At 31.8% G+C, this 23,572-nt stretch overlaps 1 protein-coding gene across 1 annotated transcript in view; it reads right to left on the bottom strand.

The window, feature by feature from the left end:
• The window catches only part of gcn1 (GCN1 activator of EIF2AK4), a 48,791-nt gene extending 26,575 nt beyond the window's left edge, over positions 1–22,216 (bottom strand). Inside the window, 26 exon segments of the mRNA XM_042761615.1 lie at positions 852–1,043; positions 2,345–2,494; positions 3,662–3,860; positions 3,957–4,070; positions 5,797–5,890; positions 5,969–6,147; positions 7,781–7,905; positions 7,991–8,180; positions 8,262–8,421; positions 10,737–10,812; positions 11,405–11,497; positions 11,581–11,733; positions 11,818–11,991; positions 13,776–13,874; positions 14,334–14,384; positions 15,541–15,669; positions 15,748–15,822; positions 16,891–16,999; positions 17,084–17,152; positions 17,922–18,056; positions 18,621–18,719; positions 18,859–18,967; positions 20,448–20,579; positions 20,659–20,722; positions 21,273–21,381; positions 22,095–22,216. Coding sequence (XP_042617549.1) covers positions 852–1,043; positions 2,345–2,494; positions 3,662–3,860; positions 3,957–4,070; positions 5,797–5,890; positions 5,969–6,147; positions 7,781–7,905; positions 7,991–8,180; positions 8,262–8,421; positions 10,737–10,812; positions 11,405–11,497; positions 11,581–11,733; positions 11,818–11,991; positions 13,776–13,874; positions 14,334–14,384; positions 15,541–15,669; positions 15,748–15,822; positions 16,891–16,999; positions 17,084–17,152; positions 17,922–18,056; positions 18,621–18,719; positions 18,859–18,967; positions 20,448–20,579; positions 20,659–20,722; positions 21,273–21,381; positions 22,095–22,112 — 3,097 coding nt within the window. The 5' untranslated portion in view covers positions 22,113–22,216.
• Positions 22,217–23,572: the final 1,356 nt, after the last annotated feature.

Raw genomic sequence — 23,572 nt, 5'->3', positions numbered from 1 at the left:
ATAATCAAATTAAAATTTAAATACATATTAATATAAAATATAAACTAAAATAAATTAAATTTGAATTTTCAATTTAAACTTGAATAATTTTAATACTTTCAATTATTACTTAAATGGTATATTTTTTTAGATAGACATAACTGAATATTTTATTATTGGATTTTTTTTAATTCATTACATTTTCATATCTGAATATAATTTTAATAATTTCAAAATAATAACTTCAGTTTTTAATTTATGTTATTTGCTTGTAAAGATATCATTAAATATTTTTCCAAAATTTTTAAAGTATTAAATTAAAAAAAAAAATTAAACCTGAATAGAATTTTACATTTCAATAATCCTATATATTTAGTTAAATATAAAACTGTATATTTGTATCACTGAATTTGTCATTTATTTTTACTACATTTATTTTTACACCTGAACATAATTTTTATAATTATTTTTTTTTTACTTTTTTATATTCTATAATATAAAAATATTATATAAGTTATACCTGAATATTCTTTAATTATTTATTTTATATATCCGAAGTGACATGACATAACACAAACCAACTAAATTCTGATTAATATCATAATATCCCTGGAGCACCTAATTGTGGTCAGTTATTTACTAATTCCTTCATTCACTACAAGTCACAAAAGAAAATTATATATAAATATTCAATCATATACTCATTCATTACTATTATATATAATTATTTAATTATATATACATAAAATTAAATTATAACATTTACATGCCTTTATAAACATCAATTTATTCCTCATCATCAATAACTAATCAAATCTGGCAGATCAATAAATCAAAAACACACATTGATAACAAAACAACTAGCTGAAAACCCAACCGTACCTTGTCTGCAAGCGTGTCGTTGGATTTGGCCCGTAGCTGCGCGTGTGTGTTGATGACCTGTAGTGCACGGATCATCATGAGCTCGGTCTCCTCTGAGGATCCGCTGCTTTGACTCAACACCGCCTGCAGCAGCGGGAAACAGAAGGAGAATGCCGGCGCTGACAGGACAAATGCACCTGATCCTGCAATTCAGACACAAACACCCCTCTAATGAGTCTTTAAATCAAAGAGACGCCGTTACAGAAGACCTTCAAACTACATGTCTTCAATGCTTTTTGACCTATGGAGTCCATTTTCTTGCAACAAAACCTGTTGTCATATGGCATGCTGTTTCAACATTTAATGCTTAATACGTACTAGCATCGATTTTAATGCTACTAGTACCTATTTTTTTAGCTACTAGTATCAATTCTATTAAGAGCTAATGCTTCTACTAGTTACAAGTACTTATTCTTTAGATACTATTTCTTATTTATTACATACTAGTACTATTTCAATAGCGACTAGTGACTACTCTATTGTTGGTTTCATTGTAGTCTATGGGGATTTGTCATTCAGATATCAGCTATACAGTTTTGACCAGTATGTATTCCAATTGTGACTAGTATCTTTTTAAATTTTACTAGTACGTATTCATTAGATACTAGTATTTATTTATCAAATTCTACTACTTCTCATTAGATACTAGTACATATTTAATAGATACTAGTAGTAATTCATTAGGCACTAATATTTTATTAGTAGTACTTTGTTTTATTAGACAAGTATCTTACGTAATTGTTACTAGTAACAAATCTTATTATCCTAGCCACAACTGCTTTTTTTACTTGTCTTATATTATGACTAGTTAGAATGGCTACTGCAGTTCAATTAAAAAAATCTTACTATTAAAATGTGTACTGAATAATTACTATGAGATTATCAATAAGGATGAGTAGCTAATGAAAAAGAACTAGTAATAAATAGTTGCATCTATTGAAATCTAATGAATAAATATTACTATTTAATAATAGGTACTAGTATTTATCTTAAAAATAAGTACTAGTGCCTAATGAATAACTACTAGTATATACTAGTCACTATTGGGATGCATACTAGTAAGAACTGAATAGTTGATTTCTGAATGACAGTCACTACTAAAATAATAAGTACTAGTATCTAATGAATAAGTACTAATATCAAATAATAAGTAGTAGTATCTATATCACAAGTAATAAATAAGTACAATTATCTAATGAATGAGTACCAGTATCTTATAAATAAGAACTAGTATCTAATGGATAAGTACTAGTATCTTTTAAAACTTTACTAGTAGCTGAAGAATAAGCACTTGTAGTTGATGAAAAAGTACTAGTACCTAATGGAAGTACTAGAAGCATGAAAACAGATACTAGTTTGATTTCTAGATTAAATGTTAAAACGGCTTGCCATAGTTGTAATTTAGCTATGATTAATGTCCCACATGTGGGTGTGTGTTATTCACCGGTCTTGCCGTCTCTCTGAGGTGCTGTGTTTGTGTGTAGCAGTGAGATGGTTCGTTGTGTCGCTGTGTTCAGATCTTCTTGAGCCCATGCAGGATCCAAATCACACTCTGGCTTCAGCTGACGCAAGGTCACATGACCCACGAGAACAGCTAAATAAACCGAGAAAAACACAGATATTTAAAACACATGAAACCAAAGGTATGACAACTGTTATTCACACATGCAAAAATGATCTCAGGCAGCTTTAAGCATGCATTTGCTTTAAAACTAACTTACATGAATCATTTATGTGTGAAACAAAGAAACTAAAAGAAAAGTGAAGACATTTAAAGAACGTAAACACTTTGATGATTTTTCCAGTAGCCCATTACTGCTGTATTAGGCATTTAAAAATCATTATATAGAAATTTTATGAGGAGATTTATAGCTGATTAAATGATTTTTAAAATTTTATTATTTAATTTTATTATTTACACAAATGCATATTCACTTTATTTATTTAGCAGATGAAATAATGTTGATTAATTTATTTTTACACAAATCCATATCTTTAAAAAAAAGCCAAATATTTTAGCTGCTAAATATATTTTATTTTGTTTTATTTACACAAATGAATATTCATTTTTGAAATGGAAATTAACTTAATTGATGAAATAATGCATTGTTACTTCATTTTGACAAAAAAAAATAATAATAATACATTTTACTATTTTAGCTGTTGAAATAATACTATTTTATTTTATTTTGTTTTATTTAAAAATGAATATTCATTTATAAATGTCAATTTTCTGTTGAAATAATACTATTTTATTTTATTTTGTTTTATTTAAAAATGAATATTCATTTATAAATGTCAATTTTGTGTTTTAACATGAAATTGTTTTTTTTTTTGACAAAAATAGATTTTTATTTTTAGAAATGTCAATTATTTTAGCTGTTGAAAGATATATTATATATTTAATTTAATAACTTTAAAAATTAAATTAATATATAAACAAATGAGATAAACTTTTTAAATTTTATTTTATTAACACAAAAAAAAATATAAAATTTAACTTTAATTTATATACACAAATGTATATTCACTTGAGCCTATATCATATTACACAAATGTATATTCACTTGAGCCACAATCACACACTAAACCAAAAATACAATATCTGTTATTGATATGCAAAAACATATGGGCAGCATTTAACATGCATTTGCATAAAAAAAAGCTTAATTAATTTGGGAAAACAAGGACTCTAAAAACAAATGAAGACATTTAATAACAGTAAACAACATTATAAACAAACAGGAAAAGGAAAGCATACCCAGGTTGTGCAGTTCTTTAGGCATGAGAGTGACGCCAATGTGCAGGAAGACCTGTTTGAGGCAGGGAGCAGCCAGAGGAGACTGAAGGAGAGGCAGAACAGCCTGCAGGACTCCAGGCAGATGCATCCAGATCAGAGGAGGACGACGGGCCAGAGCCGCCTTCAGCAGACTGACCGCACACTGCAGCTCCACATCCAGCTGAGAGAGAACAAGAGAGACAGAGACGCGGCTCAGTGGTTTGTTTACAGTGACGGCTGTGTCTCAGGTGACCTCTGGTACCTTATGACCTCTCACCTCCTGCAAACGCTTGCGGATGCCAGACTCTTTCTCCAGCTGACTCTGCATCATCTCCTTCTGCTTGCTGGTCAGCTGGAGCTCCTCTTTGACGCCTTTCTTCTTCTTGATCTCCTACAAAAGAAACACAAGGGGGAGCTCAATCAGATGTGCAGTATGAAACTGAACACACTGCAACACAAGCTGTATCCCACAATGCAATGTACTTGTTTTATTTCCAGTGTGACTGATGAACTAGATTAAATATCAGCCCAGAATTGTAATGCATTTTGATCTGACTGCCAAAAGTTTTGACATTTAAACTACAGGCTTTTAATTTCTTATTGAAAAATAAATAAATAAAATACAAATGAATATATATATATTAGGGCTGTCAAATGATTAATCACGATTAATCAGATCCAAAATAAAAGTTTTGTTTACATAATATATGTATGTTCCCCCTACAGGGTTTATTTTATGTATTATGTATATATAAAATACACCTGACACAAAAATAAATTCATATATTGAGAAAATATTTACACATGAATATACATTTATAGATTTATATTCTTATATTTTATATTATATATAACTATATATTTAATATATAAAAATCATAAACAAATTCTTCTTAATATTGCATATACACATGCCATGTGTGTGTATTTAAAAACTATACATAATAAATATACACAGTATAACACACATATATTATGTAAAACAAACCATTTTAGTTTTGGATGTGATTAATCGTGATTAATCATTTGATCAGCCCCTAATATATATATATAACATATAGAGAGACATATATATTATATACACACACACACACACACCATATATATATATACACAACACACACACACACACACACACACACATACACAGGTATTTAATCTATTATTTAAAATCTTTAATTCTACCACATTTAATTTTACTAATTTATAAATATTATAATTGACTATAAAAATGTACCAATATATATTTTATATTCTAATTATTGTATATTATTATTATTAATTATATAACAATAAAAATAAAACATACACACATACATATATATGCTTAATAATAATAATAATAATAATAATAATATACAATAAATCTAACAGAAAAAATATGTAAAATTTAGATTCAATTATCACTGCATATTTTATATATAAAACATTTATATATAAAAAAATACATGTTAGAATTACATAAAATGTTTATTATATATTTTAATATATCTTAGTTATTAAATATCTTTAATATATTTATAATTTAATTGTAGTTTTTCATCATCATAAACAAACTATTATTATTATTAAGACACTTTTATATGTAGAAATTATACAGAATTGCAAGATGCACAAAAATTGCTGAAATATTTATACTCTTTCATTACTATTACAATTTTCTACTATGACTATTACTATGGAGTTTGTCAAGACCATTATCTAAAAGGGCACTGAGATATCTTTAATACTTCCTGAGGTACAGGCATGCAAACTTTAGAGAAAAAACTAGAAAAGAGTTCCTTCCCCATTTTTGAATGGTCACCATTGACACATAAATAATGCAACAAAGATGGATAAAGTTTACTAACAATCTCTGTGTAAAAATAAGACTGAAGTCTTTTTTACCCCCCTGTAATTTGGCTCTCAGTCTCTACAAAACAGTGGAATACTCAATAAATATTCATCCATGGGATTTAATAATTTGGCTTTCATCACTATACATGTTCATCTTTTCACCAAATATTAGCAAAATCTCAAATTTGAGCCGGGGAGGTTTCTGAAATCTGGCTGATTTGACACGGAATGACCCAATAGTAAACAATTTGAACGGATCATCTGCTGTATTTCTCTCTCACCTCTTGAAGCTCCAGTTCAATGATCTGCTCTTTGAAGGAATACGCCTTATTCTCTCTTTTAATGTTGCCTTTCTTTGTGCTCTCCTGCTGAGCGCTGCCAAAAGCAAGACAACAACGTTTACAACGATGTGATTCTCATTCCTTCATCTCAATCTGCTTCAGCTGGCTTTACCTCATAATGATGCTCTTGTCGTAAAGTTCTCCCTCCGGCGTTTGCATGATGGCATACTCCTGACGGGTCACCTGCCTCAGCGCCGGATTGGACAAGCGCTGGGTCACGTGATCCATGACACGCGGCAGCAGTCTGGTGGGAGACAGGAGCGACAGAGAACCGACAGCATTCTGAACGGCCTGCGGCGAGAGAGAGACACAAGGTCAACCACAAATCCAACAATACAAGCTGGTAAGTTTAAATGATCACATTTAAAAAGGTAACACAAAATGGAAAAAGGTTAGGCATGCATTGACATTTCAGCTGCCGAAAATGGCATTTTCATTTTTTTCTGATGTAGTACACTTGTTCCTGTTTGCAGTAGTGCTACTGTGCTGTAACATGCTGAAGTACGGCTCTGCTCACATGCTCTGATGATAACTGGACTATCCATTATTTGTATAATTAAAAAAAAAAAAAAAAAAAATCTGTTCAATCTGATTCTGATGCATATAGCTGAATAAAAATAATATATTGATGTTTAATATGAATATATTTTCTGTCCAATTATATCAGTTTTACTTTCAATAAAAGTTTTTTTTTTTTTTTATTGGCTTGTTATTTTTCTAAATGCAGTACCATTAAAATTATTGAGTTAAATTAAAAAGTCTTAAAAAATTATTTATATTATTTCATAAAATAATAAATAGTTATTAAAAAGCATTTTCAGTTTCGAGTGCATCCAGAATTTTCACTTTGGTGCATCCCTAAAAAAGGTAATTGCAACTCTTTATCACACAATTCCGATTTTTCCTCACAATCCTGAGAAAAAAAAAGGTGAAGGTATGAAGGTATTGTAAGGTATGAACAGAATCTGACTGAAGTTTTTCTCAGAATTATCAGTTTATATTAGTAAAAAATTCTGTTTTTTTGTTCCCATCATGCAATAAAAGCTAAAAAAGGAAACCGTGACACCCTCACAAATTAGATTTTTTCTATAAGAGAAAGAGAGACAGTATTGTGAGATGTAAATTCAGAGTTACAGGTTATAAAATTGAGGTTTTAGAAAAAAAACAAAAGGTCAGAATTGCAGACAAACTCAGAATTGTGGGATATAAACCTGAATGCAGAGAAAACAAGCAAGAACTGTGAGATGTACTTGCAATTTTGCATTTATATATTACAAATCTATATTAATATCTTGCAATTCTGAATTTTCATGTTGCAATTCTGCATTTATATTTCACATTTCAGACTTTTTTTTCTCAGAATTTGAGTTTATATCTTGCGATTCTGGCTTTATATCTCACAATTCAGACGTTATCATAATTTTGAGAAATAACTCACAATTGTGAGGGAAAAAAAGTCTGAATTGTGAGATAAAAAGTCACAATTACCTTTTTTATTTTGAACCCCATGGTGGAATCAAGCTTCCATAGATATATCATAAACAGTTATCAAAAAATACTGATCGTTAACCAGAACAGAAAAATGTAAGATTCTGCTTAGCTAAAAATACGGATATACTGTGCATTTAAAATATTTACAGTATTGCATTTAATTTAAATAATGTATTTTAATTTTAGTTAATCAATATAATTACTATTAAATCAATATAATATTTAATTAAACATGAAAGCTCAAAAGTATGAGCTTTTACGGTGGTTTGATGTGCATGAAAAAATGTAAATAATAACTAAATTAAATCCTAAACGTTAATTTTTGAGTGAACTGTGAACTGTCCATTGCTCATATTGTTGCAGTTGTGTATAACGATATATATTTACAGAGCTAAAACAACAGAGTTGGACTATTAAACGAAGCCGGTCAGACCTGATTGTCTGTGTTGGCTTCTAACAGGCGAGGCAGGATCATCTCCAGGTGTTTGTCGATGAATTCAGCAGCGTCCAGCTTCATCGTGGACAGCAGAGAAGGCCACATCTCAGACCTGACGGCCACTGAAAGAGAAAGAGCCCGATTAACACAGGATTCAGCAACAGCTACTGGAATACTCCTGCACGGACGCCATCAAGAGATACGGACCGATGGACGGATGATGGGTTACGATGAGCATATCCAGGGCCAGTTTCTCAGTCTCCGCCGGGTCGTTCCACTGAGCCGCCACCGAGCAGATCACGCTCAGAGCGTCCAGCAGGATCCGCGGGGCGATGTAAGAGCGGCCGACCTCTGTAAGCTCACCCGTCTCCGTATAAACCACATCTGACGGCAGAATCTGATTCAAGAGACAGAAAAATGAGCAAATTCTGAACACATCAGTGTGAAGCAGGCGTCCAATTCCTTGTCACTCCCTCACCTTGTGTTTGTTGATGACGACACGCAGTTCTCCCAGAAGGCCGTGGGCCAGGCTGGAGCCGCCCAGCGAGGACAGGAGTTTCTTCACGGTCTGCTGAGCACGCTTACGCACACGCCACAGACGGGACAGCAGCGCCATCACCGTGGCCTGATGATACATCCTGAGGACAGCAGACGAGCGTTTGAGTCACATGATCACTTCTGCATAGATTTTGCACTGTTGTTGAAAGACCCCCCATTTACTTTAACAAATATTCCTAGTCTTTCTGTGAAAAACATAAGATTATACATTATTGTATATAAAGATGTATGTTTTCATAATATATATGTTCACATTTAGTCATTTAGCAGACGCTTTTATCCAAAGTGACTTAAAAATGAAGACAACAGAAGCAATCAAACCAATCAAAAGAGAGACAATATATTTTTAGCCTAACGCAGTACATGTAGCAAGCCTTTTTTTTTTGGAAAAGTAGATAGAATAGAAATTGAATAGAAAGTGCTAGTGTTAGAGGGTCAAATGTTTTAAAATAGATAAAAAAGCAAGCAGATAGAATAGAAATAGAATTGAGGAGTAAGCATCAAGGCTTGTAATATATAATAAGTAAAAGAAAATAAGTAGATAGAATTGAAATAGAATTGAGGAGCAAGCGTTAGAGGGTCAAGATTTGTTATATATAATAAAAGAAAATAAGTAGATAGAATAGAAATAGAATTGAGGTGCAAGCATTAGAGGGTCAAGATTTGTTATATATAATAAGTAAAAAAATAAGCAGATAAAATAGAAATAGAATTGAGGAGTAAGCTTTAGAGGGTCAAGATTTGTTATATATAATAAAAGAAAATAAGTAGATAGAATAGAAATAGAATTGAGGAGCAAGCGTTAGAGGGTCAAGATTTGTTTTATATATAATAAATAAAAGAAAATAAGTAGATAGAATTGAAATAGAATTGAGGTGCAAGCGTTAGAGGGTCAAGATTTGTTATATATAAAAAATAAAAAGAAAATAAGCAGATAGAATAGAAATAGAATTGAGGAGCAAGCGTTAGAGGTTCAAGGTTTGTTATATATAATAAATAAAAGAAAATAAGTAGACAGAAGAGAATAGAAATAGAATTGAGAAGCAAGCGTTAGAGGGTCAAGATTTGTTATGATAAATAAAAGAAAATAAGTAGATATAATAGAAATAGAATTGAGGTGCAAGCGTTAGAGGGTCAAGATTTGTTATATATAAAAAATAAAAAGAAAATAAGCAGATAGAATAGAAATAGAATTGAGGAGCAAGCGTTAGAGGTTCAAGGTTTGTTATATATAATAAATAAAAGAAAATAAGTAGACAGAAGAGAATAGAAACAGAATTGAGAAGCAAGCGTTAGAGGGTCAAGATTTGTTATGATAAATAAAAGAAAATAAGTAGATATAATTGAAATAGAATTGAGGAGCAAGCGTTAGAGGGTCAAGATTTGTTATATATAAAAATAAAAGAAAATAAGCAGATAGAATAGAAATAGAATTGAGGAGCAAGCGTTAGAGGTTAAAGGTTTGTTATATATAATAAATAAAAGAAAATAAGTAGACAGAAGAGAATAGAAATAGAATTGAGAAGCAAGCGTTAGAGGGTCAAGATTTGTTATGATAAATAAAAGAAAATAAGTAGATATAATAGAAATAGAATTGAGGAGCAAGCGTTAGAGGGTCAAGATTTGTTATATATAATAAATAAAAGTAGACAATAGAAATAGAATTGAGGAGCAAGCGTTAGAGGGTCACGTTTTTTATATATAATAAATAAGTAGATAGAATAGAAATAGAATGGAGAGTGCTAGTTTTAAAGGGGTCAAATGTTTTACAATAAATAAAAAAAGAAAGAAGATAAAATAGAAATAGAATAAAGAATGCTAGTGTTAGAGGGTCAAGTATGTCATAATAAGATAAACAAGTAGATAGAATAGAAATAGTATAGTGTGCGCTGGATTTAGATGGTCAAGTTTTTTATAAATATAATAAATAAAAGAAAACAAGTAGATAGAATAGAAATAAAATGCTAGTGTTAGAGGGTCAAGTTTCAAATATTTCATTAAAATGCAAATTTTCTGTTGCTTTAATAACATTATTATACATCTCTCTGGAATATTTTATCGCGATGGCCAGGAATTGTTTCTGTTAACGAAAATTAAATATTAAAATAGTTTTATTAATAGAAATAGAACTGAAATAAAATATAAATATTATATGAAAATCTTCAAATTAAACAACAAAACTGTAAGTGGCTTCAGTGAATTCTTAAACTCATAAAACTCTTTTATGGTGACACGATCGCATTAAGCTTTAGTTTGCATAACATAGTCAACTTTTACTGATCCTAGTGATGAAATAAACAAATAATTAAATAAATTAAAATAAATAAAAGTGTGTAAATTTAATGGAAAATTATATTCTATGCAAAACATTCCAGGGGGAATGGTGGGGACTCACTGAGACTTGCTGTTGTTGAGTCTTTGAGGCTGATCCAGGAACAGTCTTTCACACAGCAGCAGGACGGTGCACAGAGCTGTGGGTACAGGACAGGATTAACACTTCTGAAATATAGCAGTACTTCAATTAATAAAACTGAAACATAAATAATATAAAGCTAAACAGAAATATTAAAACTCATAATAAAATGACTAAAATTAAAATGAAAACCAAAAATATAAAAATAAAAGCTAATTAATATTAATAAATTGTATAATAATATATAAATGACACTAAAATAGCGCTGGTATTTATCGGTGTTACTAGAGCCTTTCATCTCAGTCTCCTCTAAAAATAAGTAAAGTTTGTTATATTAAAGGTATATTTCACCCCAAAATGGAAATTCTGTTATTATTTACTCATCCTTATGTTGTTCCAAATCCGCATGAGTTTCTTTCTTCAGTTGAACACAAAAGCAGATATTTTAAAGAATGTTGGTGACTTCCACAGAATCTTTTCCATACTATTAAAGTCAATGGCTACCGTCAACAATCTCCAGGCTTGGAATAACTTTAGGGTGAGTAAATGATAACAGAAATTTCATTTTGGGGTGAACTGTCCCTTTTTTCCCTCAAACGCTTATGGCTAAAAATATACTGGATCTAGTGGATAACTGTAGAGTTTCTGACCTTCCTCGCTGGCCTGAGAGAGGAACTTCTCGGTACTGAACAGAGGTTTCTTTTCATCCAGTATCAGGTTCCAGAAGGACGCCAGCTTCGCTTCTGAAGACACAGAGGAACATGAAGATAGATGTCTCCAGCATGAGACACAGGAGGATGCTCTCGGTCTCAGTGTGAACACTCACCGGGCACAGAGTCCAGCATAGACAGCCGACAGAGCAGCACAGAGGCGGCCACGCCTTCAGACAGCAGAGCATGCTGGGTATTCTGGGCAGCAGCTTTCTCCACCGTCTGGATGAGGAGAGGCATGAAGTCCACAGCCTGATTGAGAGCGTCACCTGAACAGAGACAAACACTGTTCATTCTGACTAAACATCAGCAGCAGGAGTATAAAGCTGAAACGTCCCAGCAGCCCGGCTGACCTTTGAAAGCCCCGATCATGGCCTGGAGATACGCGTGACGCACAAGGGACGTGGAGGTCTTGAGGGTGAAGGCTTTTTTAAACCATTCTCTTAACTCTGAGGTCACGTCCACCGTCAAACGGCTCGTCCACTGAGACAAAACAGACACCGCATGCACCAGCGTCCCCTCATGGACTACAAACACACACACATACGAGGAGAGAGAGAGAAACAATCGGCAGATATTAGGTTTTTAATGCACGTTTTAGAAATGTAAGACCATTTAAGATTGTTTTATGCAAATCAAATTACAAATTAAATATCAATTTTGCAACAAGTAAAAAATTATATTAAGTCATTACATAAAAAATTGGGTGAAAATAGATAAAATATTAATATTTAAAGCTAGGGATTTCCGAAGTTGTGTGTCAATATTTGACCTTAAATCGATGTCCTGCCGAAATTGTGAGTTATTAAAATTAATCACATCTAATATTACATTAATATTTAAGTTATTATTAATCATTAAAAAACAACACATTCGAATGTTAATAGTTCTCTGATGTCGCTAAGCGGTAAAATATTTAATCTTTTTTTATTAAATTTTATTTTGATAGGGTTAGTTTTTTTAATTTGACATTTACATTTATGCATTCAGCAGGCACTTTTTTTTTCTTAAAATGGCTAAAAAAAGAGGAACAAAAGATTAGGAAGCAAGCTAGAGAAACTTTTTTTTAATGTAATTTTACATAATTATGATTTAATTCATTTTTTAGCTCTTCAATAAACAAACCCCCTGCTATTCCTTCACAAAATTCCAATTTATGAAAGCAATCTCAAGTATGAATGAACCGGCATTAAAAATGCATATAAAAAAGTAATTTTTTAATGTATATATATATATATATATATAAAAAAAAAAAAAAATATATATATATATATATATATATATATATATATATATAAATATATATATATATATATATATAGTACAGGTCAAAAGTTTGGAAACATTACTATTTTTAATGTTTTTGAAAGAAGTCTCTTCTGCTCATCAAGCCTGCATTTATTTGATCAGAAATACAGAAAAAAACAGTAATATTGTGAAATATTATTACAACTTAAAGTAATAGTTTTCTATTTGAATATACTTTAAAAAAATTATAATTTATTCCTGTGATGCAAAGCTGAATTTTCAGCATCATTACTCCAGCCTTCAGTGTCACATGTAACATCCAGTCTATCACATTATCATTTTAGAAATCATTCTAATATTCTGATTTATTATGAGTGTTGGAAAAACAGTTCTGCTGTCTAATATATTTGATGAAGAAAAGGTTAAAAAAAGAACTGCATTTATTCAAAATAAAAAAAAATTCTAATAATATATATTCTAATAATATATTTTCTTTACTATCACTTTTTATCAATTTAACACATCCTTGCTGAATAAAGTATTGATTTTATTTTAAAAAGAAAGAAAAAAAAAAAAAAATACTGACCCCAAATTACTGACCAGTAGTGTATATTGTTATTACAAAATATTTATATTTTAAAAACATAGCTTCTTTTTATTTATTTATTTTTACTTTTTTATTCATCAAAGTATCCTAAAAAAGTATCACATGTTCTGAAAAAATATTAAGCAGCAGAACTGTTTTCCAACTTTGATAATGAATCATCATATTAGAATGATTTCTAAAGGATCATGTGATAATGATCCTAAAAAATTCAGCTTTGCATCACAGAAATAAATGATAATTTAAACTATAATAAATTTAAAAACAATTATTTTAAATTGTAATAATATATCACAATATTACTGTTTTTTCTGTATTTTAGATCAAATAAATGCAGGCTTGATGAGCAGAAGAAACTTCTTTCAAAAACATTAAAAATAGTAATGTTTCCAAACTTTTGACCTGTACTGTATATATATATATATATATATATATATATATAAACAGTATGGTTCTCACCTTCCTGTTGCAGGTACGGAATGAACATCACAGCCACGCTGGAGCTCAGAGACTGAGAGGAAGAGCCAGAGACGGCATGATGACTGCAACCTCCGATTCCTGTTTGAAAAACACACATTAATCATGCTCAATATGACAGCCGGCAGTTACATGAATGCAAAAGACTCAAAGATTCATGCAGAAGTGAGAATGAGATTTGGGAGCTGTGCTGGAGGGGATGATTTCTAAAAAAAGCATTCCTTTGTATTTAATAAGAAAAGTGGAATGGACAAAACGCCAGTTTTTTAAAAGTTTAAAAACTTTTTAACTCTTAAAAATGCAGCGTTCATTTGAGAGACACTGCAAAAGATTCTGCAAGATATGAGTGAAACAGAAAGATGTGGTGCAAGTTTACATAGGAAAATAGTTTAAAAGCAGTGCAGTCGAATGCAAAAACACATTTCCTTATGCAAATTAGCAGTGGTAAAATACTTTCAAGACCCATTCTTGTACACTCTGACTGTCTCTAAATACAGGCCTAACGAGCATATGAGAGATACAGAAAGACGAAATATTCACCTGACAGAACGCTCATCTTCTGGGCCACAACAGTGAGCTTCCCCTCTGAGCCTGTGCAAAACACAACCCACAATGATATAAATCCTGCTGTAAAGAATAAGCTGCTCCTGGTTATGTGCACAAAAACACTTGCATTCCTAAACCAATACTTTTTCATGATTCTTCCCATGAATTTCAAGCAATTTGACTGAGCTTATTGCTGTTTTTCCATGCATCTCTGGTTTCAAACCTTATAATTCATATATTTAAATGCTTATCACTGTATATTTCCTTTGGCACGCTCGGTTGGGCTGTAAAAGACAATTCATTTTCTGCACTGACACTTTTGCTTATAGCTGATTTGACCTCTTTTCATAACTGATTCACTTTATATGTACACGGTTATGCACCTGTTTATTAATGTTAAGCTGCTCTGAAACAATCTGAATTGCTTAATGCATTACACATAAAATGACAAAGCTGGTTAAACCTTCATAATGCATTCAAAATCTGCATATGATTTATGCATTGTGAATCGCTGTTTTATAAAACAGTCATAACATTTTTATTAAGATTAACTAACCCTAACATTGAAGAGTGAATGTGAAAATGCAAGGTTTTGAATGTTACTATCTTATTACTGTTATCAGCGCTTTTTCAGTGATTAAAAAAATTGAGAAATTATTTGAAATGTAGTATTGCACATGTACCACGTCCAAAAAAACAAAAAATATAGATTGCTTCAAATTTATGAAACCTACATATTTCTAACAAAACAACATAAATATTACTCTTATTTATCAACAAAATTCAGCTCCGAAAATGTGAGAGACAACTGTTTATTGACACTAATGTAACTTCACAGATAATTTAACAAACGGTATTTTTGACACCTAATGGTAAGCCATACATAACCGGCTCCAAAATGACCTGAACATGAAACATGCATCATTTTTTAAAATGGTTATGGCTCTCAAAAAAAAAAAAAAAAAGGTAAAAAATTAGGGTATTTTGAGGGTCTTAAAGCACTATGTATTTTTTTTTTCTTGTCAAAATGGACCTGAATGTTCTATGAGGGTTAAAGCAAGTTTTACTCCACACTAATATCTCAAACACCAATAACTAGCCAATTAAATAACACAGAATAAAGCTATACATTTTTATATTCACAACTGAATTTGCATTTGAAAATACCATGACCACTGAAGCCACACAAGCATCCACTGACCTCCGAGGATGCTGAAGAGGTGTTTGACGAGGTCCTGGACGGCGCTGGGGTCGCTGCACTGCTGGGACAGGTTCTGGAGGGCCGTCACCGCCTGCTCCATCAGCTCTGGGTTATTGGCCTTCAGCTGACCTGAAACACACCAAAACCACATCAAACCTGCACATGACGCCTCAGACGAACATCAGTCATACTGACGAGAGAACTCACTGGAGATGCCCTTCCCGATGTCCAGCGCGTACTGACTCAGATCAAGAGTGAGAGACGCCAGCATGCAGGAGATCGCTGGAGGAAAGACCAACAACAGAGGAGGACACAAGACTATTAAACAACATACTGTCAGGATTCTGGATCATTGAGAGATTACAAATCAGTGTATACAGTAATAAGTAATAGCTTGTTCATTCTTGGTAGAGAATAAGATTAAACATTTAATAAATAAATATTCCTGCAATTTAATCTGTATTTTTTTATTTGAGCATTTCTATAAACAAAAGCAATCATCAGTGGATTGTCAGAAATATTTTTTTTCCCAAGTACTTAAAAAAATTAACAGAAATATATATATATATATATATATATATATATATATATATATATATATATATATATATATATATACACACAGACAAATACACACACACACACACATATATAACATTTCTCATTTTCATTTAGTTTAACCTGATGTACTAAAATTATTAAAATAAATGAAAAATATACTATATAGAGATACTTAAAAAAAGTGTAAAAAAATAATAAAATTTAAATAAAAAAACTATATAGACAAATTTAAAAAAATGTATTAAATGATAAAAACAAAATTATTAAAAGTTTAACTGAAAATGTAATAATAAATATTTCTAGTAGTAGTATAGATTTAAATGTCATGTCAGTATCTTGGCAAAAACAGAGTTACAAAAAAGACAAACCAAGCAAAGAGAAAAAATTATTAGGATTATACAAGATGTTTACATATGATAAAAGATGTTTACAAGATAAACATAAAAATTCTAAAACCTTTCTTATCTTACTAAACTCCTTAAGTGAGCTTCCTACATACATTGTCTACCTGCATTAAAAGTCCAATAAAATAGGTTTCATGTAAAGAGAGGGTCTTGCAAAACATGTTCACCCTTAAGCAGAAATGCATGAGTCAAAACTTCCTCAAAATATTAATAAAGCTATAATAACATCTCAATTATACTAAAATAACACTGAAAGCAACATTCTTTCATAATAATTAGCTCACAGCAACAACAATTGCAATCTAATGATGATGTCGTCATGATGCGTCCTGACACAGGTATCACAGTGAATCATAGTGTGTGCGCTAGTCTGTGCGTGACTCACTCGGCATGGAGTTCTCCGGGCTGCGCAGCAGAGCTTTCTGTAACGTGGGCAGCAGCTGCTCCTTAAACTCTGTGTGAGACATGTGGCGAAGCATCGAGCCGCTCTTCTCCTGAAAACACACATACAGCATTAGGGCTTCTCATCTCAGCACTGCAAAGATTTATTATACAACAAAGACGGCGCAGATTCTCACCAGGATGTGCTGATGTGGTCTGGTCTTACTCATGAGAACCGTCTTCACGTACAGGTCCAAGAGAGCCGCCTGAAACACAGCAGTGTGCTACTGTTAAAACTAGAGAATACTCCTTAACTAACACTTCAACTATTACAAATGGTTTTCGTTCAATGCTGAAATAAAAAAGAAATAAATTAGATGAAAAACAAAAACTTAAATTCAATTCATTGTGTCACAAATATGTTTAAAGTACTAAAATTCCTAAAACTGGAATAAATTTTTTTTTAAGCTAAACAGAAAAACTTCATAAAAATGACAAAAGCACATAATAAAATTAGTAAATATTAACTAAAATTAAAATTTAAATACAAAAATAAAAGCTAATTTTATTTTTACAAAAAATAAGTCACACCTGAGTATAAGCCACATCGGGGAAAAAATGCATTATTGAGAGGACAAAAAAAAAAGCTGTCACGTGTTATTCTATAATCATTTATAATATAGACAAATGAAATGTTTACACACATTATGAACACTAAGCATTCATTCTAAACATCATTTATCCCATTATAAACAAGCCTATAAAAATCTCTCTCACTCGGCACAAATCCAAACGTTTCCATATTCACAACGAAGCCTAACGTTTGATTGCTAAGCTACTATTTATTATGCAAACATTATTTTTTATTATATTACATTATGTATAAGTCGCAGTATATCTCAGATGATAAAAAAAACGAGCCTTATATACTGTGACTTATATAAAAAAATCTTAAAATAACACTGAATCAGAAGCAGCAGCAGCGCAGTCGACACATCTGACAGGTTCAGCACAGGAAGGGCTGGAGTTTTCCACCTTGTGTTTGTTGATGGTGGTGATGTCTTTGTGCGCTGTGCAGAAATCCACACACAAGCCCAGCAGCGGCACAGACACACAGCTCTGATCCAGATTCAGCAGAGTGCTCATGTACTGATCCACCAGACCCGGGTTCTGGAGAAACACACACCGTTTATGAATTTAAATCTATAGCGTGCATGTTTTAAACACATCACAGAAACACTACCGTTATACTTCATCTGAACAACAGTAAAAATTTATTAGACACAAGCTTTTACATTTACAGAGAAAGATGTTTGGGGTCAATAGGATCTTTAAAAAAATTAATTAACACTTTTATTCAGTATGCATGCATTAAACTAATCAAAAGTGACATTAAAGACGTTTATAATGTTACTTTTAAAGTCTTTTGAACTTTTTATTCATCAGAGAATCCTGAAAACAAATGCATCACAGTTTCAAAAATAAAAAATAAAAAAAATGAAGCAGCACATCTGTTTTCAACATTGATAATAATCAGAAATGTTTCTTGAGCATCAAATCAGCATATTAGAATTAGCACCCTCAGTCTTTTTAACTCTTCATAATATTACTGTTTTTACTGGATTTTTTTAATCAAATCAATGCAGCCTTGGTGACTCTCTCTCAATACATGAAAAATCCTAGCACCCTCAGTCTTTTTAACTCTAGTGTACAAGTGAATTAATGGAGCTTCACCTCCTTCCACAGCTTGTTAAAGCATTTGCTGATTGACTTGAGAGCGTTCCTTGAGGCTCCGCCCACCACCTCCGCCAGCAGCAAACTCTGAACTTCAACCTGATTGGAGGAGACACAGAGAGAGAATATGATTGGACAGACCACATGTAAAGATCTCAAAACAATAAAAAGCAAGTCACACAGGTTTGGAACTACTACTGAGTTCAACTATGACTGATAACATACAAAAACTACTGACCAGTTTCTTCCATTTGGCACCTTCTCTCTTGTCTGCGGAGGAGAAGACGGTCCGAACGATCAAGCAGGTCCAGGGCAGGGCGCAGTAGGCTCCTGAAGCCGTGCTCTTCCTGGGGACATATGACATTATATCTGATTGCACCTCATGGGTGTTCACATCTGATAACTCTTAGGAGTGCGACGATAAATCAATTCTTATTCAACTGATTCTGAGCTTAGTTTGTAACAGCAGATGGCGCTCTAGGCTAGTGTTTAAATGCACACTTAAATGCTCACTAAGAAGAGCGCTTGTGCATTCGGTTGAGTAATGTGAGTGGTTAAATGTACTTGCACCTCGGCTTTTATGATGCAAGATTAATGTAAACATAGCTCACTGTGAACACTCTTGTAATTCAAAAAAACCTTATCAAACTTAATCAATGACAATACTACTTTCAATAAAACAGTGTTTGTGTGTGTGTGTGTAAGGAACTGGAGTACAGCTGTTTCTAAAGCACACAGTGCCATCTGCTGTTAAAAGCTAAGCTCAGAATCAATTCAAGAGAGAGAATCGTGAATCAATCCATGAATCGATTTAACGTCGCACCCCTAATAACTATAAGATTTCTACGGCTCTGTGAAATCAATTTTATTTTTTTCTCAAATTCCGTTTTTTCTGTTTTAATTTTTCTGGATTCTGTTTTAATGGTTAAATGAAATTTAGTAATCAAATGTTATGTCTAATTTATAGAAATTGTGAAACTAATACAATTTACAAACAATTTATTAAAAGTTTAACAAAAAATTATATTTTATTTTTTTCTCAAATTCCGTTTTTTCCTGTTTTAATTTTTCTGGGTTCTGTTTTAATGGTTAAATGAAATTTAGCAATCAAATATCATGTCTAATTTATTTAAATCATGAAACTAATACAATTTACAAACAATTTATTTAAAAGGTTTAACAAAAAAACAAATTTCGTTTTATTTTTTCCAAAATAAATTTTAATTTTTCTGGATTCAGTTTAAATTAATTTGTAGTAGTCAAATATCATGTCTAAATGATTGAAATCATGAAGTTTACAACAATTTATTAAAAAGTTAACAAAAACTATATTTTAAGGGCCCTATAAATCCATTTTTTCCCAAATTCTATGCTTTATGTTTTAATTTTATATATTTATGATTTACTGTTAAAAAGTAAAACATGGAAGATTTTTTTTTTTTTAGATTCTTTAAAAAAAAATAAAGTTTTTACATCAATTACTTTAATATGTACATTCTACTCGACAATAATAATATATGTCACATTTTTTTACTTTGATGGGTTGTCATGAAGAACTTTGAGTATCTGTTTGTATAGAACATGACAATAGCTCTTCTCGAATGAAACGGTGAAACGCTGGTGCAGTGCCTCTCAGAGCAGCTCTGGAGATGAACTTCATGCGTTCATGTCCTCATATAGTGAGGCGGCAGACGCTTCAGTATGTGTAGAAGACGAAACTGCGGCGCTCATTCACACACAGACACCCAGACTTCAGATTAAACATTCAGACACTATTTCATATCGTGATCTAATTCCCCGTACAGTATAAATGCGGCGGTCACTCACCCGGGCATCACACCCCTGCTGACCACCCCGCAGCTCAGCAGACCCGGAGGGAGGTTGGTCGCCATGGCATCAGGTTGTGACTGGACGAGCACCTCGATGACCGAGAGCAAAGCTCGCCGAGACGCAGCATCCCTGAGGAGAGAAATCAAGCCCAGCTTCAGTAGAAGAACATGCTTTACTAGACAGAGGAGAGGAAACGGCTCACACTCACCTGTATCTGTGCAGAGTGAGATAGAAGAGCTTGCACAGTCCTTTAATGGCCGGCTCAGGAAGATCTGAGGAGAGGATTTAAACACAAACAATACGAGGATTCAAACTCATATCTGAAGATGCACATGCACAGTAAGGATGCATTAAACTGATCAAAAGCGACAGTAGAGACATTTATAACGCTACGAAAGATTTCTATTCAAATAAATGCTGTTCTTTTGCACTTTCCATTCAACAAAAACCCTCAAAAATAAAATGCATTACCGTTTACACAATACACAAAGTAGCACAACTGCTGATACATGTTTTTTTGAGCAGCAAAACTGCATATTAGAATGATTTCTGATGCTGAAAATTCAGCTTTGCGTAACAGAAATAAATGCATTTCAACACATATTCAAACAGAAAACAGTTATTTTAAAATTGTAATAATATTTCACATTTTTACTGTATTTTTGATCGAAGAAATGTTGTGTTGGTGAGCAGAAGAGACTCTTTCAACAGCATTAATGCTTCTAATGACTTGTGAGCAATCGATGCTTTAACAGTGTTTTTGTCACTAAACACGTTTTATTATTTCTTCAGTTGGACACAACAGCCGGCAGATAAACGCACCCTTTCCTTTCACACACTCCTTCAGTTCTTCAAGAATTTCCTTGCGCTCTTTAACGCTGGACGACGTGACCTTCACAGCGAATCTCTTCAGCGTGTCTGAAACCTGCCCCTGCGGACACAGATAACAGCCATCAGACGCTGCTCAGTCACATGCAACAAAATCAAAATATGGATATCAAGTCACAATATTAATCATGCAATTTATTGTTACTATAATAGAGCACGAGTTGACATTGTTTTAGTCACCTGACAGACGGATATTCATTCATTATGGTTTTATATTAGCAGTTCAGGCATAAATTAAGATTACCATGGTACTTTCCAGAAGTGACTGTTTACACAAAGTACAGTGATGGCATCAGGTGACTGGTCAGTTTTACCTAACACGGTATTTACACAGCATTTAGTACATTACCGTGGTAATACACTGCTATATTTCCCAAAAACACATGGTTTTACTATGACTCTATGTCCAGAAACATGGTACTTCTAGCACTTTCTTGTTACAGTCTGACCTGAATGTGTTTTTTAGATCAAATAAGTGGATGACACGCTTAAAACAGTATCGTTCTCTTTCAAATCACGGATAAATCTTAATAAATGTGTGTGTTATGCAACTGTGCCATCATTAATAGTCAGTTTATCATTATTAATGCACATTCATGCACTAGCGCGCACGCAAAGCGCTTTCTAATGTATCTGAACATCACCCGCTCGCAGATCATGCATCGTCTTCTTTGAAAACTCATGAGAAAGCGCCGAGATACAGAAGAAAAGTTAGCGTTTTAATGTTCACGCAGTAGCGGATCGAGTCACACCAACCTGCGTGTCCGCTGCCATCTTGCCGGCCTCGATTTGGAAAGGATTTGACTCGTCACTTCCGGGGTCATTACCGTGCTCAGCCCACGTGCTTCTCCTGCCTCGAGTCTTTTCTCCGTTACGTTTCTAGAGGGCGCCGGTTTGTCAAATATTCAACAGACGCAGGGCTGAAACGTTTAATATATATATATATATATATATATAATTTGTTGAAAGGGAGAAACATTAGTAAATAAAATGATAAAAAAAATCATTTAAGCTGTTTTTTACCAATCAAAATTAAAGAGACAACATAAAATAAAAGTAAAATAAATAATATTGCATTGTGACATTATTTTCAGAAAAATTCAACACATTTTCTACCTTATTTTTCATTATTGTGTTACAAATAAAATCTTATTCTCATTACTGTAATATAATGAAATAATATCCTGTCCAATTACAAGATTTTTATAATAATAATTATTAGCAGTATTATTGTTGTATTTTTTAATGACTTTTTTTTTTTTACTGATAATATTCCGAATGTTGTTGTTGTTGTTGTTTTAAACTCAGTAAAACAAATAATACTATAAAATATAAATCCTTCATTGTTATTACTCCTAAAATAGGCTTCATTTTGTTTTACGCAAAATATAATTTATTGTTCTTTCTTTTTATTTAGGTGTGAAATATGGCCCGGATATGTTCTTGCTATGAAAACATCTAGTAAAGGGAGAAATATTAGTAAATAAAATGAAAAAAAAAATAAAATAATAATAATAATAATTTAAGCTGTTTTTTACCAATCAAAATTAAAGAGACAACATACAATAAAAGTAAAATAAATTTTATATATATATATATATATATATATATATATATATATATATATATATATATATATAATAAGATAAAAATAATATGAAAATAAAAATAAGAAAAAAAGCTTCACCAAAATAAATAAATAAATAAATAAATAAAACCCTAAATAGAGCTGTCGATTTTAGAGATCTATCCAGTGCGAGATAAAAAAATAAGATTGTCTCTAAACAGAAGTTAGTTACACACAAAAATGTGGGACACCAGCTAAATTTACAGATATTTTGAATATATATATATATATATATATATATATATATATATATATATATATATATATATATATATATATGTGATAGTTATATTTTATTTATTAGATACAGCCAAAAATACCTATGAAAAATTAGTAGATTTTACAGGTTTTTTTTTTTTTTTTTGGTAAAAACATTGAGGCAAAATGTGCTGAGGTTTGAATATTATTTAAATAAGAACACCAGAAGGAAAAAATAGTCAGTGCAATAAAACACCAAATTTATTTGTATATAATTGCATGAACTGAAACAGTAGCCAATACTCACAGAACAAAATGTGACAGTGTTACAGGAGAAAAAAAATATGCATAGCTGTTTTCACATTAGGTAAACTATAATATCTGTAAAGGGACACTAACATAATGATTT

The sequence above is a fragment of the Cyprinus carpio genome, chromosome A8 (genome assembly GCF_018340385.1).
Source record: "Cyprinus carpio isolate SPL01 chromosome A8, ASM1834038v1, whole genome shotgun sequence".
Taxonomy (NCBI): Eukaryota; Metazoa; Chordata; class Actinopteri; order Cypriniformes; family Cyprinidae; genus Cyprinus; species Cyprinus carpio.
The sequence above is the reverse complement of the archived record's forward strand: the minus strand, read 5'-3'. Positions and strand labels throughout refer to the sequence as shown.